This window comes from Vipera ursinii (assembly GCF_947247035.1).
Source record: "Vipera ursinii genome assembly, chromosome: 1".
NCBI classification, from domain to species: domain Eukaryota; kingdom Metazoa; phylum Chordata; class Lepidosauria; order Squamata; family Viperidae; genus Vipera; species Vipera ursinii.
Genome location: NC_139512.1, coordinates 205,736,680 through 205,748,950, shown reverse-complemented (window position 1 = coordinate 205,748,950; position 12,271 = coordinate 205,736,680). Strand labels below are relative to the sequence as shown.

Sequence of the window (12,271 nt, the reverse complement as noted above, 5' to 3'; positions counted from 1 at the left end):
GCCTTTTCATATTTAAGGAACACTTTAGTATTTTATTTCAGTTAATTTGGCTTCTTTCGTTACTGTTGTAGGCAGAAATCTGTTCTGCCCTATACAAAGCTGACTTGTGCCAGAATTAATCCTAAAAATAAAACTATACAAAGAATGGCTTCTCTGTTAAATTAAAATTGTTTCATTGAATGGGTACGAAAGTGGAAGCAATATTGATGTACAAGAAGTTTGTTTCCAACGCGGGTAGCATATGATTTCATAGATACAGTTTGTATAACTTGTGTATATCATTCAGCATTTAACCAGTTGCGTAGTCATAGCACTCTGAAAATTGGTATAGCCTAAAAGAGAGAAAAACTCTCCACTAATTGTCAGCTTCATAACACTTGACCAAGTTTTCTTTCCTCAGAGTCTGGGATGTGAATACAGGTGAAGTCTTGAACACTTTAATTCATCATAATGAAGCAGTGCTTCACTTGCGATTTAGTAATGGTTTAATGGTGACCTGTTCAAAGGATCGCTCTATTGCTGTTTGGGACATGGCTTCAGCAACTGACATCACTTTGCGCCGAGTATTAGTTGGCCATCGGGCTGCTGTTAATGTTGTGGACTTTGATGATAAATATATTGTATCTGCTTCTGGAGATAGGACCATTAAAGTAAGTTGTAATAAGTTTCTAAAGCAGTGATGAATCTATTTAGCACACATCTAACATCTGAAATCTCTCTAAATTAATTTCTATAGCTATTTGTTCAATTACTTTTGCTTTTAAAACATTATCCAGATTTTTTAATTCATTTTTATGGCTTGTGACTTCTATAATACTGTTCTCATAATGTCCTTGGAGGATACTTTGATTGGTCTATAATATTTGCAACTGATTAAATAAAGCACATTTGTATTAGTTAATTTGTTTGAAGAGTGTGATGGCTCACATGTTTAGGATACTGGGCTGACAATTTGTAGGCTCACGTTCAGGACCCCATGGGATGGAGTGAGCCCCCACACCTCCAGCTCCTGCCGACCCAGCAGTTTGAAAACTGGTGACCACAAATAGGTACATGGGTACTACTTTGATGGGCAACTTAACGGGGAAATGAAAGGAGCCCCCAACTAGGCGTCTCCCAGACAACAGTGATGTTATTATAAAGTTGTAGTTGTTATTATGTCACTATTCAAGCCTTTCAACCCAGAAGTACTTGCATGCTCCTGACACAAATGTTGTAATAGTAGCAGCAGCAGCAGTTAATTTGTGATTATAATTTTAATCACAGATTTTAATTTTAAAAAAATGTTCTGTTTTAGCCACAGTTCAGTTGGCTAAATACCAGTGGCAAATGAGTATCTCCAAACTATGGGTAGTATAATGTTGTGCAGTCAAGATTCATTGTTTATCTTCTCCAAATGATAATCCCTGAAAAGTTGAAAAGTGATGATGGCAGTGGGATCAACTTCAGCAAGACAGCAAATGCTTCACAGTATTAAGCAAACATACTTCGCCTTGCCCAGATTCCCATAGTTACAGTATCTTTGCCACCAAATACGCTTTGCAAGTCTTCCAAACCAACAAAATATTGGATGTGATGGTGGGGAGAATGGGTATCATGGGTTGGTGGTGAAGAACATTAAGGTTCTGTTTCACCAGTAAGACAGCATCTATGGGTGCAATAAAAAACAAGCTGGCAGGAATAGCCAACACTCCAGAAGATAGGCTTAAGATACAGAAGGATCTATACAGAAGGATCTTGACAGACTTGAACACTGGGCGCTATCTAACAAAATGAAATTCAATGGTGGAAAAGTAAGGTTCTATATTTAGGCAAGAAAAACCAAATGCACAGGTACAGTATGGGTGGTACCTTGCTCAAAAGTAGTAACTGTGAGAGGGATCTCAGAGTCCTAGTGGACAATCCCTTAAATATGAACCAGCAGTGTGCTGTAGCTGCCAAAAAAGCCAACACAGTGCTAGGCTGCATTAACAAGATCACGTGAAGTGTTAATACCACTTTACAATGCCTTGGTAAGGCCACACCTGGAATACTGCATCCAGTTTTGGTCACCACAATGTAAAAATGATGTTGAAAGTCTAGAAAGAGTACAGAGAAGAGCAACAAAGATGATTAGAGGACTGGAGGCTAAAACATATAAGGAACAGTTGCTGGAATTGGGTATGTGTAGTTTAATGAAGAGAAGGGTGAGGGGTGACATGATAGCAGTGTTCCAATATCTCAGGGGCTGCCACAAAGAAGAGAGAGTCAAGCTATTCTCGAAAGCATCTGAAGGCAGGACAAGAAGCAATGGAGGGAAACTAATCAAGGAGAGAAGCAACCTAGAACTAAGGAGAAATTTCCTGACAGAACAATTAAATCAGTGGAACAACCTGTCTCCAGAAGCTGTGAATGCTCCAACACTGGAAATTTTTAAGAAGAGACTGGACAACTATCCTGCCTGAGTAGAGGGTTGGGCTACATGACCTCCAAGGTCCCTTCCAACATGATGATGATGATGATGATGTCCAACCCAGAGTTGTCATACGAATGGATTTTAATGCTAGCTGATATTTGGGAAGGTGTATTTAACAGATTGGGGGCACATGCTGTGACAAATAATAGGAAAAAAACCTGCTGTTCAAAAATACTCTTACTCATTTAATGTAGGATATTGTCCAATGCTGTTGTTAATATAACAAAAAATCCACTTGTGAGTTTTATATATACTAAGGAAAGTTTTTCAGCATTGAGAATTAGATTCATAGAATGAAAATTTCGTCAGGATTCATGTTAAGCTCTCCAAAATTTTTGAGCCATGCTCTTTCATCCTTAAATGACAGAATTTCCAAATTGCCTCCCTCTTATTTTCTACACAGGTCTGGAGTACAAGCACATGTGAATTTGTTCGCACTCTTAATGGGCACAAAAGGGGTATTGCCTGCCTCCAGTATAGGGATCGACTTGTTGTGAGTGGATCATCAGACAATACCATTAGGTAGGTAGTGAAATTGCTTTTATTTGAACAATGTCAGTGGGACATGTTCTGATGTATGAGAGCAGCCTTAGTTTTGCACATGCTAAATATCTGAGAACTGGGGGGAAAACCATGTAGAAAGTAGGAAAAAATAAAAAGGGAAAATAGCAATTCCGTGTTTTTAGAGAAGTGTAGATGGTACCCAGTTCATTCTTTGTTGATAGGACTTCTGACAATAGGACAGAGAAATTCCCCCTGTCCCATGACATTCCAACCTCTCCCTCACAGCTACAGTCATGGCCGAAATTGTTGGCACCCCAGAAATTTTTCCAGAAAATCAAGTATTTCTCACAGAAAAGTATTGCAGGAACACATGTTTTGCTATACACAGGTTTATTCCCTTTGTGTGTATTGGAACATAACAAAAAAAGGGAGGAAAGAAAGCAAATTGGACATAATGTCAAACAAAACTCCAAAAATGGGCCAGACAAAATTATTGGCACCCTTAACTTAATATTTGGTTGCACACCCTTTGGAAAAAATAACTGAAATCAGTCGCTTCCTATAACCATCAATAAACTTCTTACACCTCTCACCCGGAATTTTGGACCACTCTTCCTTTGCAAACTGCTCCAGGTCTCTCTTGGAAGGGCGCCTTTTCCCAACAGCAATTTTAAGATCTCTCCACAGGTGTTCAATGGGATTCAGATTGCTGGCCATTTCAGAACTCTCCAGCGCTTTCTTGCCATCCATTTCTGGGTGCTTTTTGACGTATGTTTGGGGTCATTGTCCTGCTGGAAGACCCAAGATCTCGGATACAAACCCCAGCTTTCTGACACTGGGCTCTACAGTGCGACCCAAAATCCTTTGGTAATCCTCAGATTTCATGATGCCTTGCACACATTCAAGGTACCCAGTGCCAGAGGCAGCAAAACAACTCCAAAACATCATTGAACCTCCACCATATTTCACTGTAGGTACTGTGTTCTTTTCTTTGTAGGCCTCATTTTGTTTTCGGTAAACAGTAGAATGATGAGCTTTACCAAAAAGCTCTATCTTGGTCTCATCTGTCCACAAGACGTTTTTCCAGAAGGATTTTGGCTTACTCAAGTACATTTTGGCAAACTGTAATTTTGCTTTTTTATGTCTCTGTGTCAGCAGTGGGGTCCTCCTGGGTCTCCTGCCATAGCATTTCATTTCATTTAAATGTTGACGGATAGTTTGCGCTGACATTGATGCTTCCTGAGCCTGCAGGACAGCTTGCATTCCTTTGGAACTTGTTTGGGGCTGCTTATCCACCATCCGGAATATACTGCGTTGCAACCTTTCATCAATTTTTCTCTTCTGTCCACAACCAGGGAGATTCGCTACAGTGCCATGGGTTGCAAACTTCTTGATAATGTTGCGCACTGTGGACAAAGGCAAATCTAGATTTCTGGAGATGGACTTGTAACCTTGAGATTGTTGATATTCGTCCAAAATTTTGGTTCTCAAGTCCTCAGACAGTTCTCTTCTCCTCTTTCTGTTGTCCATGCTTAGTGTGGCACGCACAGCCACACAATGCAAAGACTAAGTGAACTTCTCTCCTTTTTATCTGCTTTCAGGTGTGATTTTTAGATTGACCACACCTGTTACTTGCCCCAGGTGAGTTTAAAGGAGCATCACATGCTTGAAACAATCTTGTTTACCCACAATTTTGAAAGGGTGCCAATAATTTTGTCTGGCCCATTTTTGGAGTTTTGTTTGACATTATGTCCAATTTGCTTTTTTTTCCTCCCTTTTTTGTTGTGTTCGAATACACACAAAGGGAATAAACCTGTGTATAGCAAAACATGTGTTCCTGCAATACTTTTCTGTGAGAAATACTTGATCTTCTGGAAAAATTTCTGGGGTGCCAACAATTTTGGCCATGACTGTATTTACCTTAGATGTCTGGAGACAAATTAGGATCAGGTTTGTGGGTCTACACCAGGAGTGTCAAACTGCCGGCCCATGGGCCAGATGCGTCATCTGGAAGCCGTGCCCACCCCATTGCCGGTAATGGCAAAAAAAGTCCCGATACATTGCACGACATCGCGTGACGTTGCGAGTTTGACATGTCTGGTCTACACAGTGGGAGTGGGAAAATAATTGGAGGAGATTTTAAAGAGCAAGATTTATCTTTGTGATAAATCAGACGTTTTGTAGAGTTATGCCAATACTGAATTCAGATTAATCTATATACTTTGTAAGTTACATTTCAGTGTTTCCCAAATTTTCCAATTCTTCTAGTAGAAAAAAAAAGAACACTCTAGAGAGAAATGGCCATTCTCCAGTGTTTTGGGGAGGGGGCAGAATTAACCCTCATTCCTTCATATTTCTAAGCCCAATTCCTCCAGATGCTCTTTACTCACTTCCAACGTAATTCCTACATACTTCCGTAGATGTCCACCCTTATGCTATCATAAATCCTTGGCTGTCTTATTGAAAAATCTTAGGTAATTGTCAGGACCCACCCCAATCCATGTCTTAGGAAAACAAAAACTCTTGGAGTCAGTTCTAGTCCAAAAGGAATTTTTACTAGGACATGTTTGGTTGTGGAAATACAAGACAGGACCTGGTATTGTTTTACAGATTGAAACTTTATAAAGAGTTCCCGGTTCAACCCCCCTTCCCTCAACCCCATTTGGTCTGCCCCCCATCATTTACTTTGTGTCATCCCTTTCGTGGGGAAAAAGGGAACTTCAGATCTTTACTGTTATTGCCTTCTTCCTTTACAGATTCAAATGGAGACACAGGCCAGATGCCTTCTTCCCTAACCCTCCCCTTTGTTCCCCCAGTTCAAAAGGTTTCCCTTGGTCTTTGAAATAACCTAAGGCAGGCTGAATCCACATCCGCTCCTTCTTCCTCGGGAGATGGCAGAATCCAGGGGGGTGGGAATAATGTTTTAAACATACATTTATGAATGTGATATAAATGGATTCTGACAGTAATCTTATTGGTTTGTCTACAGAAAAGGGAAGCGTGGTGGAAAGGATATGCAAAAACAGTGCACTAGAAACAAGCCAATATGTTGATACCCAAGCAACTTAGCTGATTAAATACTAAAACATAGGAGTAAAAATACAGCATTTCAGAATAAGTTGATGTCTACCAAATTAATCCATTGATTCAGATATTATGCCATGTTTGAACGAGTGAAGGGAAAGTCTGGGATTATATTAAACTGAATTGAATTTGCCTGTTCCAGTTTGTTTTGCAGACTTTTAGTACAAGTGGGACTTTGTGAATTAACATTTGCTGTTTGCTGGTAGCATGTTCATCTTGATCAAGTGGCAGTTACCCTTGTAGCAGTGTGCTAGGACTGGCAGCAAGTGAACTCTCCCCTGCAAGAGAAAAGTAGACACTTAATATGCGTCCACTCTTGTTTTTTAAACAAACTATTGTGTTTTTTTCCAGACTTTGGGACATTGAATGTGGAGCATGTTTAAGAGTGCTAGAAGGACATGAAGAGCTGGTTAGATGTATACGATTTGATAACAAAAGGATTGTAAGCGGAGCCTATGATGGGTATGTGTTTCAAAGCTTTCTCCAAGGCTGTTTTTTGTTTTGTGTTTGCAACTTTATCTACGTGTTAGAAAGGCGCCTTATACATTTTCTTTAATTTGTAGCAAAATCAAAGTTTGGGACCTGCAAGCTGCTCTTGATCCTCGAGCTCCAGCAAGTACACTATGCTTACGTACATTGGTGGTAAGCAGATTTGGATGAACCTTTAATTTATGGTTATATAACAATAGGATTTATGTATAGGTTTTTTTCGTTATAAAAGTACTAGATATAAGTGGAAATTGTGAGCCTTTTCTTTTGAAACTGCTGTGGTAAAGAGCCTGAGAGTTGTACACTTGGCGGGCGGGGGGATCTTAAGGAGGTAGGATATCCCGATATCCCTGTGCCTATGAACTTTTAATGTCCTAAAAAGTTATTGTTATGGAACATTACTCCAGGCATTCTATCTTCCAAATAGTATCGTTTGCTTAAGGAAATGTACTTTATGTCATCTGCACTTTATATATACTTTTTCTGTGAAGTAAACTATTACATTGCAGCAAATATGGTTGCCCCCCCCAAATAAACTTTGAGCTACTCCTAAAAGTAATGTTTAACTTGAGTATCTGCCCTATTAACTATAAACCTCTGCATGTTTCAGGAACACTCTGGACGCGTGTTTAGACTCCAATTTGATGAATTTCAAATTATTAGTAGTTCCCACGATGACACCATTTTGATCTGGGATTTTTTAAATGTGCCTCCCAATGCACAAAATGAAACCCGCTCTCCATCCAGAACGTACACTTACATCTCCAGATAACACTCTGTAATTTACGGTTCTCCAAGGTAAGCATTTATCTTGCTCTTTTATTTGCTGCAATTTCCATTTTTTTATCATGGCCCTTGCACTCCCAAAGAATTGTCATTAATACTTGTGAATTCACTTCGAAAAAGAAAAGAAAAAATAGATGTGAACTTTTCTATTATTGTAAACCCAGTAATTGGCAAATTTATATATATATATACACACATATATTTTGAAATAGGATGTTCCAGGTTTGTACCATGGCGTTGATCTCAATTTAGCAGCATCAGAATATTTCTGAAGGAAGAAAGAGATGCTGTTTTACATGCACAAAATGAAGCAAATTGATACTCCTCAGATATTTTAGGAGTCCTATTCCTACAGTCCATTCAATGTAAACAATAATCAAGCATTATAGAAGTGGTGATCCATCTTATTACCTACATAGACCCTAATTAATTTTGAAGCATTCTATTGGGGTTTTTTTAGGCCTTTAAAATATCTGGAGTGCAGACATCCGGATGACTACTAGATGGCAGCAAAGAGTTGATGTTTTCCACCATCTGGTGATTTTTGCAGCCCAGATAGATCAGACCTAAGACAATGTAATACTTGAATTCTTTAATCACAATTAAATTGTTCATAAAATCTTTGCTATTATTATGAAAATGGCAAGACTATTGGCTGAATGTAAAAATTCAAATTCTTTGAAGGGATGTTCAGAAGTGTGAATAAGTTTCGGTTGTCTTATTACTGTTCCTCCGTTCCAGCTACTTCACTCTTCGCTATTGCCTGTCTCTTCATTGTCAGAAGGTTGCACTGATATCATACCATTATTCTTACAGCCAGGCGTTATAACCTTGTAAAATAACACATCATATGAAATAACAATGAATTGTACTAATGATAGAGGGACAATTTTATATACTGCTAGTTCCTTGTGTTTCTACATGGGTGAGGAAAATATTTAGGTGAAAACATCTTAGAAGGCTAATAAAGAGACTAATTGCTTTCCGATCAAAATGCTGTGGCATGATATGGGCAGGGCTGACTTTCCTACTCCATGGTCAGAGTAGAAGCTGAGCGTCTTGGTAGAGAAAATAATTCTTTATTTGTATGGAACTCTGTGTCTCCAATTACCTGTTAGGTGTAACACAGGGCTTTTCAACCAGTGGTACGGGTACCACCTGTGGTACATTGGCACCTGGCAGGTGGTACGCGGCCATCCTAGAAAAGTAGCAGGGGAGGGGAATGAGCTGGAGCTGCAGGGCTGTCGGCTCAGTGGAAGCACCAGGATCGGTGCCAGACTCCAGCTGGAGCTCGGTGCTGATCCTGGCGTTTCTGAGCCCAGAAGAAGCGCCGATCAGCTGGAATGTTGCAGCATCTCCAGGGTCTTGTGATTTACATTCAGATGCCTGCCAACTGATTCATGTTTATGATGGTCAGTGTCCCAGGATCATGTGAAGCGACCAAAACCTGCTGCAACCACCCAGCAGAGGGGGTGGGGAATAAAAACCAAACACCCCCCCACACCCCATCCCCGCTGCCAATCCTCAACAGAAATGCTCACAACAATGAAAACCTCGGAGAGGAGGAAGAGCACTGCCGGGCGGGCAGGCAGGTGTCTTGCTTGGCTGTGGCTTGGGGGGCACTTTTTTCAGTGCCGTTGTAACATAGAACAGTCACTAAGCGAACTGTTGTAAGTCGACTATCTGTACTTCATCACTTTTTTTTTTTAGTCATGAAGTTTTTGATACCTTGCTAGGCGACTGGTGGTAGTCGGATGTTGCCATATCCTAAAGTGGTACAATGGGTGAAAAGGTTGAAAAGCCCTGGTGTAACACAACCCTGGTTTGGTCAAACATTCATCAGTACAAATATTATTGTAACATTCTTGCTAGGCGCTTTATTTTATTTGATCCAAGTCTTTTTGTGTTGGACCTACAGCAGCTAACAATTTCAATCAAAATTTAAGGGAATCAAACAGTCTTATTTGTTCTAAGTCAGGGGTAGGCAACGTTGGCTCTTTTATGACTTATGGACTTCAACTCCCAGAATTCCTGAGCCAGCTGTGCTGGCTCAGGAATTCTGGGAGTTGAAGTCCATGAGTCATAAAAGAGCCGACGTTGCCTACCCCTGTTCTAAGTGGTCGGAACAGCAGAGTAAACCAAATTGAATTTAAAATCATTGTTTTTAAACAATGATTGCATCAAAGTGATCTCTAGCACAGGTGGGTCCTGCTGAGTCAATTTAATTACAAAAACTAATAAACTCTGTCCTCCATTGTTAATAGATCATAGCCTTCTATCTCCCAAAAAGACGTAATTGTTTTAACTTAATTTTAAACCCATGATTTTCATTTTTTGTAGGGATTCCACAGTCTTTGAACTACGGGACATTTGGCTATCACACATCTGAAGACAATAGCCGCAGCTAAAGTTGGAAGTGGTTTTAGGTGCTGTGTAGATGTAAAGCAGCACAATTCTTTCTCTCCGTGTAACTTTTTCCAGTCCTCCTCCACTCAGTGGTCTCTTAAGGAATTGACGAGGAATTCACTTGAGTCCAGCCCCTCCCTCACCTCAGTGCAAGATCCAAAGCTTCATGAGTAGATTTCCCATATACGCTGAACCCCATGGCTTGTTTTTCCAGGAGTAAATCAGATGTCAAGGATGGACTTGACCTAATTTATATTTGCTTTGCACTTTTGTCTGACTCTGAAGAAGAAAAAAACATTCTCAGTGAAATGTGGGTGCCAAACGCATTACCCAGAATGTACAGAGCTTTGTTTTCAAAGTCACCTCATCCCGCAGCTTTTACATTTCACAATTAATGCGGATCCTGCTGTGTTTGCTCAGAGTCTCAGTTGGACTGGCAGAAATACTTTGGAATGGTTCAGTAACCTTTTGGACAATAATTTACTTCTGCACCTGTAATTTGCTTTAATTTAAAGATTGTAAATTGGGCTAGATTATCAAAACTAGAGATGTACAGCATTGTCTTTTCTTTAACTTGTACTCTGTACTTACAACTGTCTTTCTCTTCCTCCTAATGTTTGGTATAGTCAGACCCTTCCTGTGTGCTTGCCTCATTCTTTCCAATACTGTACCTGTATAAGCATGTAGATATAATGTACATAAAACATTGTAACCTCCAAGGGCTGGGAGTCGGGGCCTTCTGATGCTGTATACAGATGCCAAGGGAGAAGCTTTTAAGTACCCAGGCATTCTTACTACTGGCGCCATATGGAGTTGGGATGTATTAGAAACATTTTTCTGTGAAAGGGAGAGCGTTGGCATTCATTAGGATTTCCTTCTTCCTTTTTAATTGGGAGGACATATCTTAATGTTAACTTCTAAGCATAAGACCTTTTTATTTAAAGAAAAAAAGTTAGAATTTCTTTCACTATTCCACTATGCAATATTTGCAAACCATCTTGAAGCCACTGTCTAAAGTTGAAGAGACATCAACCCTTTAAATGTCTCTTTGTGAGTTGTCCGTGATTTCCATGCCAGTATGCTGAATTGGAAGATGAATCACTCATTCCATTGAGACCTTAGAGGAGATGATTGGTGTACCTTAACCATTTATTTGGAACCACCTAGCAGGAAATGGCACAGTGGGGTTTTTTTCTAAGTATGACTTGGCCATAGCTATTAATTCAGTATCTCCCTATACAGAAACATACTCCTTTGAAATTATTGTCTCCATGTTTTTAAATTATTGCTCTGCAACATTGTTCAATAGCTTCTCTTAATGTTCTTTAGAAGTTATTAATAAATAAAAATACTGGTTGGTCCAGGAGCAATTGTTGGCATGGATGTGGGTGATATCATATGGTATTCTATCTGCTTTCCTTTTGCTGCCACTGCTGATCCCCCCTCCTCTTATCCCCGCCCCCTTTTTTTGGTTGAGGGGTCAAGGAATGTTGATAACCAATATAAATGACCAATGAATGAATTTTGCTTATTTAGTGGAACAGCTTACGATTGGCTATTTCACTTGCACACCACCTAGTTTGTCGAATAAAAAATATATATGAAAGCACACGTCGGACGTGAGAAAGGTACAACTTGAGCTGCTTCCGGTTTCCACTCTTCACCTCCCAGTCAACTCTGTTGAGCTCCTAAGTTCTGAACACGGGGAAAAAAAAGATATTACATGGATCTGATCCAATCTACAAAATGCTTGAGAGGACACTTTCCCATATCAGATGTTGAGATGGGCCACAGTTACAGAAATGGTTTTGCCTCTTCCCCCCCATCCCCACGTCACCTAATAGCTGCAACACGAAAGACTTGATACTGCAGCCTTGAAAATAAAAGGTATTTACGGACAACCATCCATTTTTAATGCATGTGTAAGATGAAATTCATGTTTTCCCATGGGAAATGATGGTATTTGAAGATGCAGCCTAAACTACTATTGATTGTGCTTGGTGTAACGTAGCCGTGGAATTCGTAACTGACACCCAAGGAGCTTCACTCCTGGGATGAATGATACTACCGGCTGTACTCTGGACTTTGTTTTGCTAATCATTGCTGATCAGCTGTATGTTACTGCTAGATTAATGTTTCAAAGCACTGGGATAGTCTTATTCTAACTTGTAATTATGTTTGCCAATTACCTGTTTGGAAAGTTTGTGTATGAACAGCTTATCGGACAACTGTTGAAATGTACAGATATTGTTGATGATATAAGGCTTTGTACTGTGGAATGTGCTTAATAAAAAAACCCCTCTAAATCTACATCTTTCTATACATGTAACCAATGCTATTGAACATATTTGTCAAGGACTTAGATAAGAGGTTTCCAAACAGTTGTCAAATTTACAGATGACGTAGTTTGGAGAACAGCAATACTCATACAAAAGGAAACGACATCTTGATGATCCCCAAACTGAACACAAGCCAACAAATGTAATGAAGACAAAAACAAAAAACCCAAACACTAAGCAATCCTAGGCTGCATCAAGAAAAGTTTTT

The 12,271-nt window shown here is 39.7% G+C and overlaps 1 protein-coding gene across 7 annotated transcripts in view; it reads left to right on the top strand.

Moving 5' to 3' along the window:
• Positions 1-12,036, top strand: part of FBXW11 (F-box and WD repeat domain containing 11) — a 79,235-nt gene extending 67,199 nt beyond the window's left edge. For all 7 annotated transcript variants that reach the window (XM_083349297.1, XM_083349296.1, XM_083349302.1 and 4 more), the window contains 6 exons: positions 401-650; positions 2,859-2,977; positions 6,395-6,505; positions 6,607-6,685; positions 7,143-7,330; positions 9,659-12,036. In XM_083349297.1, coding sequence (XP_083205423.1) covers positions 401-650; positions 2,859-2,977; positions 6,395-6,505; positions 6,607-6,685; positions 7,143-7,304 — 721 coding nt within the window. In that variant the 3' untranslated portion in view covers positions 7,305-7,330; positions 9,659-12,036. The remainder of the gene's footprint in view (positions 1-400; positions 651-2,858; positions 2,978-6,394; positions 6,506-6,606; positions 6,686-7,142; positions 7,331-9,658) is intronic.
• Positions 12,037-12,271: the final 235 nt, after the last annotated feature.